Genomic DNA, 20,597 nt, shown 5'->3' on the forward strand with positions numbered 1-20,597 from the left:
TATATATATATATATATATATATATATATATATAGCATCACCAATATTGTGATGAGAGCAGAAACAATGGCATATGAGAAACAAAGAAATAGGAAGCAGGGGTAAATTTATATTTCTTACCCTGGCTACCCTCGCCATTGGCAGTAACTTGGAATGTAGCTCTTCCATTTCTGTTCTTTTGGTGGTTAATAATAAAACATTAACATGCTTATCTGACTTTATCAAGTCTAAAATTAATTGAGATATTTCCCCTTCTTACAATACACGGAATTTGAGGACACTTTGCTTCAAAGCAGCCCCTCATATCTTACAATTATTATCGTAGTTTAGTGCTACTATTTCCCCTCCATAGCAGTCACTGTTATCGCCATTTGTGTTGTTGAATCTTGCTCACATTTATATCCACATGGTCCTACTTTCTGTATGCTACAGTCTTCTGCCTCTCACAGGTTCCTCCTCGCAATTTCTTTCTTTTCAAAGGCATTCTTTGAATTTTCTTTCATGAAAATCTGTTGATGGTAAATCACTTCCTATTAGCTTTCCTCTGCTTATTGTTTTGAGCTCATTTCATTAGTTCTTCAGTCATTCATGTGATACTGTCTTCCAAGTGTGAAGCCATGGATACAGTGATGACAATGTACAAAGAAAAGGCAACTTTAAGAAACGGTTCATAATCTTTGATGACTATCAGCCATCTGGGATCTAAGTTTTGCATTTTGCACTGCTGTTTCTTTGGGACTCAACAAAAGAATGTTTGTAGTAGTTTAGATAGTTCAGAGTTACTGCTAAGTGACACTTTTGGGCTCTTGTCTTCATCTCCCAGTCACTGAAATCCAATTTCAAAAACAAAACCTGGCCTCCATTGAGAAAATTCAAAGAATGCAATATAGACTTTGAAATGCTGGCCTGTAGAAAACTTTTATGTTCACATGTATTTTGTTTAGAAAATATTTTAAATACAATAAATTATAAAATTCTGATTTCTTTATATGTATACTTTGTATGCTTGTACACTCAAGATTAAAATATTAACTACATGGGTACTTTTGAAATCGTTACTATCATTTTATATGGTTCAGTACTGTGGTGTCTTAAATATGACTTTAAATTGTAAGAGATAATTTTGTGAGAAACTCACTATATTTTGCATGAATTATGAACGTATACTCTTTTTTTAACAGTGGGACTCAACTTGGAGGTCTAATTACAGTATTATGCTACTTTTTCAACCACGGAGAGGTTTGTTTTCTAAAAAATAATTTTTAAGAAATAGAAGGGGCTGTTTAGGAACAAGGAAATACATTCATCAAAACAATATATAATTGCATGTTACTTAGGACTTCGCAATATTTTAAAGAACCTTATGTTGTAAGTTGTTATTTTAATCATGTTAATCCACATTTTTACATAATTAGAGTTCATGATGTGAAGTATCTTGCTTGGTTTTTAGTATACCTACATTTTGTAGAAAAAGCAAATACTCTATTTTGTTGAAAAAGCAAATACTGTACTTGTTGAGTTCAGGCATTGATAAATATCTCATTTACTCATACCACACTTTTTTGGAAGGTAGCTGTTCTCCTCACGGTGGAAGATGTGAAATTGTAATTTAGGCTGGTTGTTACTTATGCAAGATTTCACAGTCAGTACCTGGTGAAGCTGGGTTTCCCATTCTCCATCTGTCTTGCTCTAATACCTTGTTTCTGTTATTACATCAGGCTGCCTTTTTCAGTTACACAAAATGCTGAATTCAAAATAGAAATTTACTAACTCAGTCCAATGGGTTATAGTCTACCTACAAAGAGCTCATAGAAACTTATTTAGAGTATGATAGATTCATTCAACAAAATACTGAGTACATGACCTATGCCAGATTCTGTTCGATGCTGAGGATGTGGCAGTGAAAAGTGAGAGAATATGACTGCTAGCTTTTGGAAGCAAAATATGTAATATGTTTTGGCATGGGTTACATAGGATTGAAGTTTCTGTTACTACTGGGAAAGGCAAACACTTGGTGAATTTTAGAAAACTAGTTAGACAAGGGAATCATAAAAATTATACATAAATATCTTAAATGTATAAACTTAAACGAATACATTGTCATTCGCCAGGTGTTAATATAAAGGCAAGAACTTTTCTTTGAGTATGCCAAACTTTCTTAAACATACCATAATTAATCTTCCAAAGTTTATAGTTTTGGTTTCTTAGAATAGGAGTAATAAGAGTTTATAAGAGTTATGATTTTCTCTAGAATTTTAGAATTCTTGACATAGAACTTTTATAATATTCTCACTCGTGTCTTAGAAATGATTAGTTTTAAAGCCTGTACAAAATGTTAATACTTTCATTTATGCATCACATTAGTGATTTAAAAATACTCCCAGTTGTTTTTTGAAATTTGCAGTTAACTCTTTTAAAGGTATATTTCACAGATTCAGAGACCATCTTAATTATTTGTACTGTGTGTCTGTACTCATTAAACTTGTTATGTGTAAACTCTCTTGGTGCTTGTGCATGCCCTAGGTGACGTTTGGTTAAATATTTTTCTGGGCCACAGCCCTGGGATGCCAGGATCATTAGTGCAGAGCTAGAATGTGGATCTGGTTGTCAGTCCCAGAATCCTCACCACTCCTATGCCTGTCATCTTGTTTGTCCTTCAGGTTTTCTTATATTTGGCATGATACATCTTTCACTTGCTTCTGGACTTGCTAGTCAATGGCTCTCTACCTAATGCCTGTATGCCCATTAAGTGAACTCCAAAAACTGAGAAGCTATCCCAGCTATTCAGAAATCAATGAGTCTGGTATTAAAAGTATTAAAACCAGCCTACCCATGATTTTTAGATTAATAATGTTTACTGTAATGGAACATAAAGCAAAGTAAACATTTCATTGATTTCAGGCTACCCGTGTAATGTGGACACCACCTCTCCGGGAAAGTTTCTCATATCCATTTCTTGTACTTCAGATGTGCATTTTAACTTTGATTCTCAGGTAATTTTTGTTTATAAACAAATCCAAATAAATTATGTAAGCTTTCTTAAAATATGCTTCAACTTATTAAGTTATAATTGTCGAATTTAGTTTTCTTTTTTAGTTACTTTAAAATTAAATTGAGTATCTAGTTGAGAAAATAATCTAAAATTACGCAAATAATTGCTTTCCACTTGAGTCTAGACTACAGATTTTTGGTAATCTAAATTCCTAGAGAGATGGTTTCTTTTTATATTTTTAAACTACAACATTAGGATTATACCCGTGAGTGCATGTATTATACACTCTGTACTTTAGCCAAGAGTCATTTTTGTTTGGTAAATATAACTGAGTACTTAGTGAATATATTTTGTGATAATATAACAAAACAATATGAACATTTAAAGTTTTGCTTTTGAAAATTTATATAACATAGTGTAAGGATTTATCAAAATCCAGTATACCTTTTATAAAAAAGAACGGCTACAATTTTATGATTTACACAAAATGTTGTACATTTCTTTTTCATATTCTAAAAGATACTAACACTATCTGTGGTAAAAGGTGCTGGTTACTGATATTTCATAATTGCAGACTGGACAATTTAAAACTTCAGTGTGCAGTAGTTTATAACTGCATTCCACAATTCTCTTTAAGACATCATTTTAATTTTTTTCTTTAAATTTTTCTCATTGTTAATTTATTACTTCACCACCTTGTACACTTTTCCTCCATTGCTTTTTGAAATATAAAAATGGTGGTATATAAAACTGTTGCTGCTAATATAGGCTAAGTATCTTGAGCTATGCAGGGTCAGTTCATGTTCTGTTTTCTGACCACATTGCTGGAGTATTAAATTTCTTATGTCATGCACAGTGAAAGGAAAATAAACTTTTATGTTTATTTTATTTACTGGTAAACTAGATACAGTATTTAAACTGCTAATTTAGATTGTTTTGTACTAAGCATTTTTATAACAGGTATTTTGAGTTCTTTTTAATGAGTTTTTAAATTTGACTATATTTTGTTGCCTTAGATCAAAGGTAAGGAGTCATTAGATTTCATCATTTTGCAGTTAGCTTTTCTGTTTAGTGATAGGCTTAACTTTAATGGTAAAACTTACTGGTATTAATTCTCTCTATTTAGGACCTCGAACAATAGTAGAAGGCATTTTATTGCACTCTGTCTTTCCAATGTTGCTTTTATGCTTCCCTGGCAGTTTGCTCAGTTTATACTTTTTACTCAGGTAAGATGATTTCAAACTAATTTAAGTTGAATGCAAGATGTACTTGGTTGCTTTTATAGAAGTTTTAAAATGTCATGATGTTACTGCTCTAATAGTTTTTTAAAATATGGAATACTTATAGTTCTACATTCTATTAATGTATTGGTTTAGTTAGGCAGATATTAATGATCAACATGCAAAAGACCTTTTCCTATTTAAGTCACAATTTTTCTTGTTTATTTTTGAGATGATCTCTATAAATTTGCCTGTAGATTTTCCTTTTATCTTAGGAATCATTTTGGATGCCAAGCTACCCAACATGGTAAGGGCCAATCCTATTCTTCATGGTAGGGGGTATCTGCTTCTAATCTAGTTTACTGTTGGCTGTTTTGTCTGAAGAGCAGAATCGTACTGGACAGCGCTTCTCAGAGCTTCAATCATGGTATTATTTGAGTGAATTTGAGGCCATGTCCTGCCATTAAGTAACTAACGGCAAGAAACTGAGCTGGAAAAGCAGAGAGTAAAAGGTCAATTTTGATGAAATTTCATGATACCCAAATTTTCCATCAGAGCTCCTTTCTACCTAACTAACTAGCACTGATAATAATAACGTTCTCTATTGCCGATAAGAAATTGTACCAAGAAGACTGGTGCTGCCCATTATCTACAAGGAATGAAATGATAATCTCAGCTTAATTGGTGCTACATGTTTAAAGTATTCTCTGTGCTTTACTTCCTTAGAGTTGGCCCTTCCAGGTTGTAACACAGAGAATCTGTGGTTTCCACTTTGTGCACGTGCCAGCATAGATTTCTAATGTGCCTCACTTCCTCGCAAGCACATGTATTAATCCACTGGTGCTGATGAGACTGCTTAAGTAGCTGTTTGGGTAATTTTGATATCGCTTTAATGATTTTTGATCCATTCAAAAGATGTGCTAGGCTTTTCTTTCTTTCTTTTCTTTTTTCTTTCATTATTGAGATACAACTGATGAGCAATAATTTATAAGTTTAAAGTGTACAGTGTGTTGCCACCTACTCACTTTAAGTCCAGTGTCTGCAGAATCATGATGAAACCTTTGTCTGGGGGCAAGAAAAGAAGCCCGTTGTCTACATTTTCACAACAGAATGTTGACTCTGTTGCTTGTATCTAATGAGAGGGCTCTCTTTTCAACCAGAAATTCAAACAGCAACATTTCAGCAACTGAGCAGAATTTTCGCCCCTTCAGTGTTTCTCTTAGCCACAGCTTATTTGTGATACTTAGTAAGTGTGGTCCAGACTTGTATATCCTAATGATACTGGTCTCTGAGAGGAAAGAAAGGGAGACTAACATATGCCAGATTTCAGTTTCACAGTTTATCATTTAATCCTCAAGGAGTCCAGTCAGATGGGTATTATAGATAAAAAGAGGCTCAAAGATTAAATTCAAATCAAGTCTATCCAACTGCAAAGCTCCAGCATTTTCCAGTTCATTTTTGTTGCATGTCTAAGGCCTTTGAACTCTTCTCTGTTGAAGGCTGCACACTTGGCTATATTATCTTACTTCCTTGCTAAAACGCCTTCAGCTTTCATGCAGCAGTAATAAAAGAAATATGCATTTGAAGAACATTTCTGTACCTTTTGTGAAACTGTAATTAATTGAGTGTACTCTATTATCTAATTGCTTTTCTATATAAGTACCTATATGACACATTTTTCATAATTAGTGTCAAGATTAATTTTCCTCACAAGGTGAATTTATGAACTTCCTTTTAACCACTGTATCATATTAAATGAGCTGGACTCAAAAGGAGACCGGCAGAAAGCAACTGCATTTTTTCTCCTACTGCCTCTTAAAACCTTCATTCTAGACTTGTTTCTCCCCCCCATATTTAGATGAAATTTCAGGAGGTTCCATACCTATTCCTTTCCTTTTCATTTTGAAGAAGTTTCATTTCAGTAAAAAAAAAAAAAAAAAAAAAAAAAATCTTTAAAATCTTGTGTTTTCTGACCGCAAAACATGATATATATCCACTTAACTAGTTCTTGGTTAATTTTCCTTAATAATGTTACATAGATTTTTAGAGACCTTACAGATCTTTCATTAGATTTATTCCAGGTATTTTCTATTTTTGATGCATTTTAAAAGATTGGGTATTTTATATTTGTTAGGTATATAGTTCTACATATGTTAATTAGGCAAAGTTTCTTTTTTTTTATTTTTTTTTTCAACGTTTATTTATTTTTGGGACAGAGAGAGACAGAGCATGAACGGGGGAGGGGCAGAGAGAGAGGGAGACACGGGATCAGAAACAGGCTCCAGGCTCCGAGCCATCAGCCCAGAGCCCGACGCGGGGCTCGAACTCACGGACCGCAAGATCGTGACCTGGCTGAAGTCGGACGCTTAACCGACTGCGCCACCCAGGCGCCCCTAGGCAAAGTTTCTTAATTATGGTATTCAATTTTTTTTGTTATCTAATATTTTTGTTTGCTTATTTCAGTTACTAGAGGGGGAATGTGTTAAAATCTACCTTAACAGTCAATCAATATCTATTCTTTAAATATGTTGATGTAATATTATGATATGCACAGTTGTTAAATATTCCTTTTAGTTTTTATTTTTTTAATATCAAATTTGTTTCAAATTGGTTTCCATACAACACCCAGTGCTCATCCCCAAAAGGTGCCCTCCTCAATACCCATTACCCACCCTCCCCTCCCTTCCACCCCCCATCTACCCTCAGTTTGTTCTCAGTTTTTAAGAGTCTCTTATGCTTTGGCTCTCTCCCTCTCTAACCTTTTTTTTTTTTTTTCCTTCCCCTCCCCCCTGGACTTCTGTTAAGTTTCTCAGGATCCACATAAGAGTGAAAACATATGGTATCTGTCTTTCTCTGTATGACTTATTTCACTTAGCATAATATTCCTTTTATTTTTATGTAATGTGCCTTCAAATTATTTTTTTTTTAATTTTTTAATGTTTAGGGGTGCCTGGGTGGCTCAGTCGGTTAAGCGTCCGACTTCAGCTCAGGTCACGATCTCACGGTCCGTGAGTTCGAGCCCCGCGTCGGGCTCTGGGCTGATGGCTCGGAGCCTGGAGCCTGCTTCCGATTCTGTGTCTCCCTCTCTCTCTGCCCCTGCCTCGTTCATGCTCTGTCTCTCTCTGTCTCAAAAATAAATTTAAAAAAAGTTAAAAAAAATAAATTTTTTAATGTTTAGTTTTGAGAGAGAGACAGAGACAGAGCACAAGTGGGGGAGAGGAAGAGGGAGAGGGAGACACAGAATCCAAAGCAGGCTCCAAGCTCTGAGGTGTCATCACAGAACTCACATGTCATGAGATCATGACCTGAGCCGAAGTCAGACGCTTAACTGACTGAGCCACCCAGGCACCCCTGTGTCTTAAAAAATTTTAAGTGCATCTGTGTGTGGTAAGAACACTTAACATAAGATATCCCATCCTCACAAATTTGTTAAGTGTAGATAGAATACAGTATTGTTATCTATAGGCTCAGTGTTGTACAGATCTCTAGAGTTTATTGATATGTCATAACTGAAACTTTATATGCATTGATTAGCAACTTTCCATTTCTTCCCCCCCCCCCCCCCCCCCCACCTAGCCTCTGGCTATCACTATTCTATTCTTTGCTTCCATGGGTCTGTCTATTCTAAATACCTCATATAAGTGGAATCATGCAGTATTTGACCTTCTATGACTAGCTTATTTCACTTAGCATAATGAAATTATGAATTATCCTCATTCATATTGTGCCATATTACAGGATTTACATCTTTTTTAAGACTTATGATATTCCATTTTATGTGTATGACACATTTTTAATCCATTTATCCATTGATTGTCATTTAGGTTATTTCCACATTTAGGATATTATGAATAGTGCTACAGTGAGCACGGGAGTGCTCGTATCTCTTCAAGATTATGTTTTCAATACTTTTTTGTTTGTTTTTGTTTTTATCTTGTTTTATTTCTTATTTTTTTTAATTTGCATCCAAATTAGCATATAGTGCAACAATGATTTCAGGAGTAGATTCCTTAGCACCCCTTACCCATTTAGCCTATCCCCCCTCCCACACCCCCTCCAGGAACCCTCAGTTTGTTCTCCATATTTATGAGTCTCTTCTGTTTTGTCCCCCTCCCTGTTTTTATATTACTTTTGTTTCCCTTCCCTTATGTTCATCTGTTTTGTCTCTTAAAGTCCTCATATGAGTGAAGTCATATGATTTTTTTCTTTCTCTGACTAATTTCACTTAGCATAATACCCTCCAGTTCCATCCACGTAGTTGCACGTGGCAAGATTTCATTCTTTTTCATTGCCGAGTAATACTTCATTGTATATATATATACCACACCTTCTTTATCCATTCATCCATCGATGGACATTTGGGCTCCTTCCATACTTTGGCTATTGTTGACAGTGCTGCTATACACATGGGGGTGCATGTGCCCCTTTGAAACAGCACCCCTGTATCCCGTGGATAAATGCCTAGTAGTTCAATTGCTGGGTCGTAAGGTAGGGTTTTTTTTAGTTTTTTGAGGAACCTCCATACTGTTTTCCAGAATGGCTGCCCCAGCTTGCATTCCCACCAACAATGCAAAAGAGATCCTCTTTCTCCACATCCTCGCCAACATCTGTTGTTGCCTGAGTTGTTCATGTTAGCCATTCTGACAGGTGTAAGGTGATACCTCCTTGTGGTTTTGATTTGTATTTCCCTGATGATGAGTGATGTTGAGCATTTTTTCATGTGTCAGTTGGCCAGCTGGATGTCTTCTTTGGAGAAGTGTCTGTTCATATCTTTTGCCTATTTCTTCACTGGATTTTTTGTTTTTTGGGTGTTGAGTTTGGTAAGTTCTTTATAGATTTTGGATACTAACCCTTTATCTGATATGTCATTTGCAAATATCTTCCCATTCTGTTGGTTGCCTTTTAGTTTTGCTGATTGTTTCCTTTGCTGTGCAGAAGCTTTTTATTTTGATGAGGTCCCAGTAGTTCAATTTTGCTTTTGTTTCCCTTGCCTCCGGAGGCGTGTTGAGTAAGAAGTTGCTGCAGCCAAGATCAAAGAGGTTTTTGCTTGCTTTCTCCTCGAGGATTTTGATGGCTTCCTGTCTTACATTTAGGTCTTTCACCATTTTGAGTTTATTTTTGTGTATGGTGTAAGAAAGTAGTCCAGGTTCATTCTTCTGCATGTCGCTGTCCAGTTTTCCCAGCACCACTTGCTGAAGAGACTGTCTTGGATATTCTTTTCTGCTTTGTCAAAAATTAGTTAGCCATATGTTTGTGGGTCCATTTCTGGGTTCTCTATTCTATTCCATTGATCTGAGTGTCTGTTCTTATGCCAGTAACATACTGTCTTGATGATTACAGTTTTGTAGTAGAGCTTGAAGTCTGGGATTATGATGCCTCCTGCTTTGGTTTTCTTTTTCAAGATTGCTTTGGCTATTCGGGGTCTTTTCTGGTTTCATACAAATTTTAGGATTCTTTGTTCTAGCTCTGTGAAGAATGCTGGTATTATTTTGATAGGGATTGCATCGAATATGTAGATTGCTTTGGATTGTATCGACATTTTAACAATATTTGTTCTTCCTATCCAGGAGCATGGAATCTTTTTCCATTTTTTGGTGTCTTCTTCAATTTCTTTCATAAGCTTTCTGTAGTTTTCAATGTATAGATTTTTTTATCTCCTTGGTTAGATTTATTCCTAGGTATTTTATGGGTTTTGGTGCAACTGTAAATGGGATCGATTCCTTGATTTCTCTTTCTCTCACTTCATTATTGGTGTATAGGAATGCAACTGATTTCTGTGCATTGATTTTATATCCTGCAACTTTGCTGAATTCATGAATCAATTATAGCAGTTTTTGGTGGAATCTTTTGGATTTTCCATATAGAGTATCATGTCATCTGCAAAGAGTGAAAGTTTGACCTCCTCCTGGCTGATTTGGATGCCTTTTACTTCTTTGTGTTGTCTGATTGCAGAGGCTAAGACTTCCAATACTATGTTGAATAACAGTGGCAAGAGTGGACATCCCTATCTTGTTCCTGACCTTATCCTTCTGTCCCTACTTTCTTGAGGGTTTTTATCAAGAAAGGATGCTGTATTTTGTCCAGTGCTTTCTCTGCATTTATTGAGAGGATCATATGGTTCTTGTCCTTTCTTTTATTGATGTGATGAATCACATTAATTGTTTTGCAGATATTGAACCAGCCCTGCATCCCAGGTATAAATCCCACTTAGTCATGGTGAATAATTTTTTTAATGTATTGTTGGATCTGGTTGGCTAATATATTATTGAGGATTTTTGCATCCATGTTCATCAGGGAAATTGGTCTATAGTTCTCCTTTTTAGTGTGGTCTCTGTCTGGTTTTGTAATCAAGGTAATGCTGGCTTCATAGAAAGAGTTTGGAAGTTTTCCTTCCATTTCTATTTGTTGGAACAGCTTCAAGAGAATAGGTGTTAATTCTTCCTTAAATGTTTGGTAGATAGAATTCCCCTGGAAAGCCATCTGGCCCTGGACTCTCGTTTTTTGGGAGATTTTTGATTACTAATTCGATTTCCTTACTGGTTATGGGTATGTTCAAATTTTCTATTTCTTCCTGTTTCAGTTTTGGTAGTGAATATGTTTCTAGGAATTTGTCCATTTCTTCCAGATTTCCCATTTTATTGGCCTATAATTGCTCATAATCTTCTCTTATTATTGTGTTTATTTCTGTTGTGTTGGTTGTGATCTGTCCACTTTCTTTCTTGATTTTATTTATTTGGGTCCTTTTTCTTTTTGATCAAACTGGCTAGTGGTTTGTCAATTTTGTTAATTCTTTCAAAGAACCAGCTTCTAGTTTCATTAATCTGTTCTGTTTTCTTGGTTTCGATAGCATTAATTTCTGCTCTAATCTTTATTATTTCCTGTCTTCTGCTGGTTTTGGGTCTTATTTGCTGTTCTTTTTCGAGCTCCTTAAGGCATAAGATTAGGTTGTGTATCTGAGATCTTTCTTCCTTCTTTAGGAAGGCCTGGATTGCTATATACTTTCCTCTTATGACTGCCTTTGCTACATGCCAGAGGTTTTGGGTTGTAGTGTTATCATTTTCATTCGCTTCCATATACTTTTTAATTTCATGTTTAACTTCTTGGTTTGCCCATTCATTCTGTAGTAGGATGTTCTTCAGTCTCCAAGTATTTGTTACCTTTCCAAATTTTTTTTGTGGTTGATTTCGAGTTTCATAGCATTGTGGTCTGAAAATATGCACGGTATGATCTCAATCTTTTTGTACTTACTTAGGGCTGATCTGTGTCCCAGTATATGGTCTATTCTGGAGAACGTTACATGGGCATTGGAGAAGAATGTATATTCTGTTGCGTTAGGATGGAATGTTCTGAATATATCTGTTAAGTCCACCTGGTCCAGTGTGTCATTCAAAACCATATTTTCCTTTTTTGATTAGATGATCTGCCCACTGCTGTGAGTGGGGTGTTGAAGTCTCCAACCCTTTGCAAGAGGGTCTCACCGAGCAATGGCCGAATGCCAGCTGCACCCAGGAACGCTTGCAGGACCCTGCTGCTGCCAATGCCCTGAGGCTGCGGCCAGGTGCCAGCCTGCCCCAGAAAAAAGTTCATGAGATAGTGTAGCAGGCAGCATTTCAGGGATTATGGAAAATCACACCACACATCTGGCACCAGGCTTCACCCTTAATGACCTTGTTCCAGCACCAGCGAATGTGGTTTTCTGGGGTCTGCTGGGACCAGGTGGCTTCAACAGTCTCCACCAAATGTCCTTCCAGCAGTGGAACCGCTTTTCCCCGTGTGGTCTGGGAACCTCCTGGACCCCACTCAGTTCCTGGGGATTCGCCCTTCCCACCAGAGCACTGCCAGTATTGAGCTGTGGAGTTGCAGACTTTGCACTCCCCTTGTTTACAGTCTTAATGGAATTTAAACCTTCTCCTTTCTCCTTTCTCTCTTTTTAGTTTAGTCCCTGCGGCTATTTCCAATTTTCCACTTTCTCTCCAGCTGCTTTTGGGGAGGGGTACTTTTCCCATATACTTCCCCGCCCCCCACTCCCCCACCCCAGTCTCCATCCTCTCTCCGCTCACAAAAGCACCCTCCTCCCTGCACCTTCTTGCTCCCTAAGTTCACTTCTCTACGCCATTTACCTGCTGAATTCCTCCAGTCAGTTTTCTAGGTGTGAGGATGGTTTAGTGTTGTTCTGGCTGTGTCTCATGGATGCGAGACATACAAAAAACTTCCATGCTGTTCTGCCATCTTGGCTCCTCCCTGTTTTCAATTCTTTAAGATAAATACCTAGAAGTGTGATTGCTGGATTATATGATAATTCTATTTTTTATTTGTTGAGGAACCTTCATACAGTTTTCCATAGCAGCCATACAATTTTGCATATGTATCAACTGTGTGAACTGTGTGAAAGAGTTCCCTTTTTTCCGTATCCTCATTAATACTTGTTGCCTGGTTGTTGATAATAACCATCCTAATGGGTGTGAGATAACATACCATTGTGGTTTTCATTTGTATTTCACTGATAATTAGTGACATTGAGCATTTTTTTGTATATATATTATCCATTTGCATATCTTTGGGTAAATACCTGTTCAAGCCTTTGCCCATTTTTTAATAGCATTATTAGTTTTTCCCTAGAGTATTAGGAGGTTTTGTTTAGTAATAAGTATTTTGGATATTAACCTTTTATCAGATATATGGTCTGCAAATATTTTCTCCCATTCTATAGATTGCCTTTTTACTTTGTTGATTGTTTCCTTTGCTGTGCAGAAGCTTTTTAGTTTGATGCAATGTTACTTGTCTATACATCTGATAAGAGATGAACATAAAAAGATAAGAGATAATTAGTGTTGGAGAGGATGTAGTAGAAATGGAGTGAATGCTTATGCTCTGTTGGTGTAAATTTAAATTGGTGCAACCGCTATGGAAGAGTTTGGAGGCTCTCCATGTAATTAAAAATAGAGCTATTATATGATCCAGCAATTCCATTTCTAGGTGTATATCCAAAGGAAATGAAAAGAGATTATCCAAGAGATATTTAAATTTCCATGTTTGTTACAGCATTATTCACAATAGCCAAGTTGTGGAAACAACCTAAGTGACTTTCAACACATGAATGGATAAAGAAGATGGGATACACACACACACACACACACACACACAGTGGAATATTCTGCTATGAGAAAGAAGAAAATCCTGCCATTTGTGCCAACATAGATGGACCTTGAGGGCCTTGTGCTAAGTGAGATATGTCAGGCAGAGAACAACAAATACTGTATGATACCATTTATATGTGGAAACAAAAACAGCCAAGCTAGTAGAGTTGAATGGTGGTTACCAGTATGTGGGGGTGGGAGATAGGGAGATATTGTTCAAAGAACACAAACTTGCAATTGGAAGATGAATGAATTGGGGAGATCTAATACACAGTAGAGTGATTACAATTAACAATATTGTTTTATATACTTGAAAGTTGCCAGGAGAGTAGATCTTAAATGTTCTTACTACAAAAATGACATGGGAATTTGGTGACATAATGGAGGGAGATATTAGCTAACACTGAAATGCTAATCCTGTTATAATATATAGGTATGTCAAATCAACATGTTATACACCTTAAACTTACATAATGTTGTGAGTTAGTTACATCTTAATAAATCTGGAAAAAATAGGGGGTTCCTTAGTAGAGATTCTAACCATAATAAAAAGGGTAAAATTCTTAAGTCTAGTTAAGTTCTGATTATCCATTACCTGGTATATTGCTTGGAACTACATTCCACCTGTCTTATCTCTTCTGGGGGAGGAGGTGGGTAGTAAGGTATTTAGGCTGAGAGAACAAGAAATGACAAAGGGTTTGACAGTAAGATATTAGCCTCAAACTCCCAAATTCTGGACAGTTGATTTATAGAATAAACTTGTAATAATTTATGCATTCTTGAACTGTGAGTTTTGATGGTCGCCTTCTGTTTTATGAGGCACTTGATAATGTGTTGAAAAGAGGTTTGCTGAGCTATTTGTATCCTTGCCTTTTTTTCCACACCACCAAGTAAGTACCTTTAGGGTGGAGATAGCATTGGTACTCTAGTATCCATTGATAGGATTTAAATTTATAGGATTGTCTCTAAAAAAAACAAACAAACTTGTATTTGAAGCTCTAAGTAGCTAAGGTATGACAAAGCACTGGAAAACTGTATTCAGGTAAATTGTTTAGTACTTGAAAGTATTACCATCTTCAGTTTTGTTTAACACAAACATCTCCTTGGCACTGTTGAATGAATTACTCATTGTTTCTGTGTTTACAATTTTTTTTGAAATTGTACATACAATGAACTCCTAACCTCTTTACTACTGAGTGTTAAATTGCATGGTACTTTTCTGTTCAAAGGCCCAAACTAAAGAATTCCTGGGCTCAGTCATAATAATGACTGTGAATACCATCCTCTAAAATATAAGCAATGGTAATACTGTACTTTGCAGTAGAGTTCTGCAATCTTTAATTGAATAAAGTATAACCAAAATAAAATGTCAAGTAGTTGGAATCATAGAGCATGTTGCCTTTTCACCCTAGCTCCTTTCACTTAGCAATATGCATTTAAGTTTCTCCATGTCTTTTCATGACTGGATAGCTCATTTTTTTTATACTGCTGAATGATATTTCATTGTACAGATTTACACAGTTTGTTTATCCATTCACCTTTTGAAGGACATTGTGGTTGCTTCCAGTCTTGGGTGATTCTAGAAACATTTGTGTGAATTTTGTATGCATATAAGAATGTAACACAATTGGGTACATACTCAGGAGTGTGATTGGTGGATTGTATTGTAAGACTATGTTTAGGTTTGTAAGAAATTGCCAGTTTTATCAGGTTTTTGGATTTCAGCCATTCTTATAGGTGCGTAGCAGTATGTCTTATTGCTTTAATTTACAGTTACCATTTTTATATGTGCTTATTTGCCATCTGTATATATTATTTGATAAGGTAATTGTTTGGATCTTTTGCCCATTTTTAAACTGGGTTGTTCTCTGGGGCGCCTGGGTGGCTCAGTCAGTTGAGTGTCCCGACTTCAAGTCAGATCATGATCTCACGGTCCCTTGAGTTCGAGCCCCATATTGGGCTCTGTGCTGACAGCTCAGAGCCTGGAGTCTGCTTTGGATTCTGTGTCTCTCTCAAAAATAGATAAACGTTAAAAAAAAAATTAAAACAAAAAATAAATTGGGTTTTCTTATTTCTGAATTTTAAGAGTTCTAAATATATTTTGCATACCAGACTTTTATCAACATGGGTTTTGCAAAGATTTTGTCACAGTCTCTTCCTTGTTTTTTAATTTTCTTAATGGTGTCTTTGCAGAACTGAGGTTTTTAATTTTAAGAATGTTCAATTTATGAATTTTTTTCATGGGTCATGCTTTTGGTTTTATGTCTAAAAACTCATTCTCAAATAAAGTCACCTAGATTTTCTCCTTATGTTATCCTTTTGATGTTTTATAGTCTGCATTTTAAATTTAGGCCTAAGATCCATTTTTTTTTTTTAATGTTTATTTATTGTGAGACAGAGACAGAGTGTGAGCAGGGGAGGGGTAGAGAGAGGGAGACACAGAATCTGAAGCAGGATCCAGGCTCTGAGCTGTCAGCACAGAGCCCAATGCAGGGCTGAAACTCAAAAACCGTGAGATCATGACCTGAGCCGAAGTTGGACCCTTAACCGACTGAGCCACCCAGGCACCCCCCCTAATATCCATTTTGAGTTAATTTTTTTGGAGAGATGTAAGGTCTAGGTCTAGGTTCATTTTTTTGTGTGTGCATGGACGTCCAAGTCTTCCAGCCCCATTTGTTGACAAGACTATCATTTCCCTACTGAATTATCTTTGCTTCTTTGTCAAGCTTCAGTTGCCTATAATTGCATAGATCTGTCTCTGGGCTTTCTATTTTATTGCATTGATTAATTTGTTATTTTTCCAATATCATGCTGTCTTGATTACTGCAACTTTATAGTAAGTCTTAAAGTCAGTTAGTGTCCAGATTTTTAAAGAATTTTTCTCTTTGCCTTCGTTTCGAGCAGTTTTGACCATGATATGCCAAGTGTGGTCAAGTTTTTGTTTGTTTTAATTTATCCCTTGTTGGGGATTTGTAATACTTTATAAATTGATGCTTGATTTTTTTCTGTAAATGTTTGGAACTTCTCCGATATAATCTCTTTAAATATAGTTTTTATTTCATTCCTATATCCTCTTCTGAGATATAAAGTAGAATATATTAGACCTTTACACTGTATGTTCTGTATCTATTATATTCTTTCATATATTTTTCATCCCTTTGTCATTCTTTTTTGTAAATGTTTTCTTCTGACCTACCTTCGAATTTATCACTTCTTTGGTTGTATTTAACCTGCTTTTAAATCCATCTTTCTTGGGGCACCTGTGTGGCTCAGTTGGTTGAGCGGCCGACTTCGGCTCAGGTCATGATCTCGCAGTCCATGAGTTCGAGCCCCGCGTCAGGCTCTGTGCTGACAGCTCAGAGCCTGGAGCCTGTTTCAGATTCTGTGTCTCCCTCTCTCTGACCCTCCCCTGTTCATGCTCTGTCTCTCCCTGTCTCAAAAATAAATAAAAATGTTAAAAAAAATAAATAAATCCATCTTTCTTAATATTGATTATTCTAATATTTATATTACACATAAATTTATGTAATATTTATGTAATAAATTTATTTACATATTTATGTAATAAATTTATATATTTCAATTTGTATTATGGCTTTCAGAACTCTCTTGGAAATTTGAAAAATTTTTAAAGTTTATTTATTTTGAGAGAGAGAGAGAGAGAGAGAGAGAGAGAGAGCACGAGTGGGAGAGGAGCAGAGAGAGAGAATCCCAAGCAGCCTCCATGCTGTCAGCACAGAGCCGATGTGGGGCTCTAACCCACAAACTGTGAGATCCTGACCTGAGCTTTTAAGTCAGATGCTTAACCAAGTGAGCCACCCATGCACCCCAGGAAGTCTCAATTTTATCTGTTATTTCCTTCCACATATCAAAAAGAAAATCTATTTCTGATGATGCCAGACATGTTTTTGAGTAGTTTACAAGCTGAGTGGTTTTTACATTTTTAAAGTGTCATTAAAGAAAAAAAAATAGACGAAGAATATACAACAGAGACTGTACATGGCCCACAAAGCATAACACATTTACTAGCTGCTTTTTACGTAAAAAGTTTACTGACCCATAAAGTAGATTCTTTATATATCTGTTTCTGTTATCCTAGTGATAATAGATATCTCCTATATCTGGTTGGTTTTGATGTGGTATTGGATATTGTACATGAACAATCACAGAGTTACTTTGGGACTAGGTTGATATTAACTTCTTCCAGAGAAGATTGAAATTTGTTCACTAGGCAGATAAAGGCACTACCAATCTTCAGTCACCCTCATACAATGAGAGAATGAGCTGGTTCAAAGGTGGACTTCCATCTTTCTGAGGGCTGCTTGACTTCTGCTTCTCTCTTATATCCCAAAGCAAAGCTTGGGGACTTAGTGAGGATCTCGTTCTTTGTGTCCCCTGAGTACTGAGTCCATTGAGATCTTTTAACTACCTCTATTAGAATCTGCTTCTGTTGGAATTGGCAGCTACGTCTGGGATAAAAACAACCCAAAATGTCACACTCCTCACTAGGTTTCCATCTCTTCTCTAGTTTTAACTTCCTAATTCTTTTTTGCTTTGTTAATGATGTGTGGCTTTCATACAGGTTTTGAAATATTTTTTCTAGCTATTCTAGTTCTTAATGATAATGTTGGTTCAAATTATTTTGATTATCATTATTGGAAATAAACTCTTATATTTACTTATAGGTAGTGAAGTGTTTGTTTTCTGCTTGGTTTCACTTTTGCTTTTTTGCTATTTTTATTTCAGATAGCTTCATTATTTCCCATGTATGTTGTGGGGTACATTGAGCCAAACAAATTTCAGAAGATCATTTATATGAACATGGTAATATTTTTAACATTTATAAGTCAAATATTAAAATAAGATTTCAGGGTTGATAAAACAGAACTGACTCTATTTTATGGGGGTACCTCCTCCAAGTAGTATTTAATGTATATGATGTTGATATTATCCAGAAGGAAAGATTATACTATTATATATCTACATCTATAACATCAGATAGGTTACACTCTATCAACTAGACTATAGATATTTTATGTTCTGTGAAACTTTAAACATTTTTAATGTCTTATTTATTATTATCATTACTTTTGAAACTGCCTTTTCTCCCTGAGTTCTGAGATTTTTAGCACTTTGCATTAATATGACCCTGTAAATTTTATGTTTTTGCATTTTTAAAATCTTACTTTCTAAATACATATATGTATATACTTCAGCTAAGAAAATAAAATATGGCCTTGTTAGTTATGGAAATCTTCAAGTAGTCCAACAAAAATAAGATTAGAAAATTAATACTTACTTTCTTACTATATTCTTTCTATATTCTTACTATAGTCTTTCTTACTATATTATTCCATCATTGAATCAATAGAAACAATAGTGTTTTTTCTGTTTTCTTTATAGCAAGTAGCAAATAGAGAAATAAAATGAAATTCTCCTGTATATAATTTATGGTGTTGAAAATACTTAAAACCTATCAGTGTGTTGAAATTCTATTATCATTTGACCAAGATCTACTTATGTATTTATCAATCTTATTTATGCATATAACATTTGTATTAGAAGTGACTATGCCTGTAGACAAAGTATGCATCATGCTGTTTATCTAGTCACAATAAAACAGATGTTTCTTTTCCTCAATTTTCAGATTTCAGTTCTCCTTTGTTTTGTGTTGATGTTTGGAAATCTAATGTATTTATCTTCTTATTATTCATCATCTTTGTTAATGACATGGGTAAGTGTTTGCTAAGCTCCTGAAGATTTGTTTTTACCTGTCAAATAGTAGGTTTACCCATGTGATATAAGCTTAGGAGAATAAATAGTGCCCTTTCCGAATTATTGCTCACATGAAAAACTGTTTCTCAAATAATGCTTTCTGTCTATCTTATCCTTGAAAAATGAATACAATCCAAAATTTACCTCTTTAAGGCAATGCCCAAGTAAATATTTTAAAAACAATCATAAGCTAATAAGACTTACTTTAAAAATATGCCATCTATGATAAAAATTAGTTATTTCTTTCTATGTCAGTTTAGTACACTAGTTATTGCAGTGACACTGCCGTTGCCCAAAGCATTTTTGAACTCCTCTGAAATGCCTACACAGACACAGATGGTGGCACATTCTTTTGAATATCCTCCATGGTGGCAAATCTTCATCTTTCAAGGGTGGATTTAATTTTTGGAAATGACCAAAGTCTTGTGAACAAGGTGGGTGATTAGATCTTGGGTAATATAGATCTTGATCAAAATATGGTGTGACAATAAAGTAATTAGACTGATTTTCTTGCACCATAAATTATCTCTGGAAAAAAATTTATCTCTGAAGGCAGTTTAGAAAGAGGAGTTTCAGACTGTTTTAAGCAATGGCAACATGATGAGAATAATGCATGTGACTTACTTTCATGGGATAACACTCATTTGGATTATGTATTTGGAAGGGTGGTTCAGTAAATTCGTTTTATTACTTTAGAGTCACACTTCTAATATTCATGAGCCAGAGCATGGAGTGTTTTCCTCCACTGGAATGTTATTGGGGGTATTCTCTTTTTGTAATGATTAGAAATGATATGAACCACAGTAATACCAAAATGTGGCACTTTTCCACATATGGTACATAGATGGGCTCTTGGGATTTCCCCTATATTTTAATATTTTGGTCCCCAGCCTCTTTTTCCCCCCAAATAAGTAATCCCTACTTTTTCTCTCTCCCCAAAAACCTTTCAGCATCTTGTCAAATTTTGTCAGTATTACTGACAAGTAAATTACTTTACAAGTAAAGTATTTTTACTTGTAAAATATACAAGTAAAAAATTGTAAAATATACTTGTAAAATATTGTCAAATATACAAGTAAAATATTGTAAAAAAAAGTATTTTTACTTGTATTACTTTACAAGTAAAGTACTTGTAATCATCTACCCCTTTTTATGAAAGCATTTTGTTTTGAAATATAGCACACGTGTAGAAAACTACATAAAACAAATGTTTTACGTACTTAGTACTGACTAGTAGTGATAAATACTGATTAATGAACTGTTATTTGACAAAGTAACTTAAGCTGCCGTCAAGTCAAAATTAGAACTTGTCTAACATTCTAGAAGCCCTCTGTGTGTCCTGCCCAATTATAACTCCCTTGCACTGCTCTAAAGCAGGAATAGCTGTCTTGATTATGGTAATTACTCCTAGCTTTCATTTATAGTTTCATCAATTAATTTTCTATTTTTACCTACAGCTTTTCTATATATCTT

At 35.3% G+C, this 20,597-nt stretch overlaps 1 protein-coding gene across 1 annotated transcript in view; it reads left to right on the plus strand.

Moving 5' to 3' along the window:
• DPY19L2 (dpy-19 like 2) overlaps positions 1-20,597 on the plus strand; it is a 97,071-nt gene that overhangs the window by 27,144 nt on the left and 49,330 nt on the right. The window contains exons 7-11 of the mRNA XM_040472275.1: positions 1,182-1,239; positions 2,902-2,993; positions 4,119-4,218; positions 18,096-18,173; positions 18,997-19,083. Of these exons, the coding sequence (XP_040328209.1) occupies positions 1,182-1,239; positions 2,902-2,993; positions 4,119-4,218; positions 18,096-18,173; positions 18,997-19,083 (415 nt within the window). The remainder of the gene's footprint in view (positions 1-1,181; positions 1,240-2,901; positions 2,994-4,118; positions 4,219-18,095; positions 18,174-18,996; positions 19,084-20,597) is intronic.

Source organism: Herpailurus yagouaroundi, unplaced genomic scaffold (genome assembly GCF_014898765.1).
Source record: "Herpailurus yagouaroundi ecotype Mexico unplaced genomic scaffold, PumYag 100, whole genome shotgun sequence".
Lineage (NCBI taxonomy): Eukaryota > Metazoa > Chordata > Mammalia > Carnivora > Felidae > Herpailurus > Herpailurus yagouaroundi.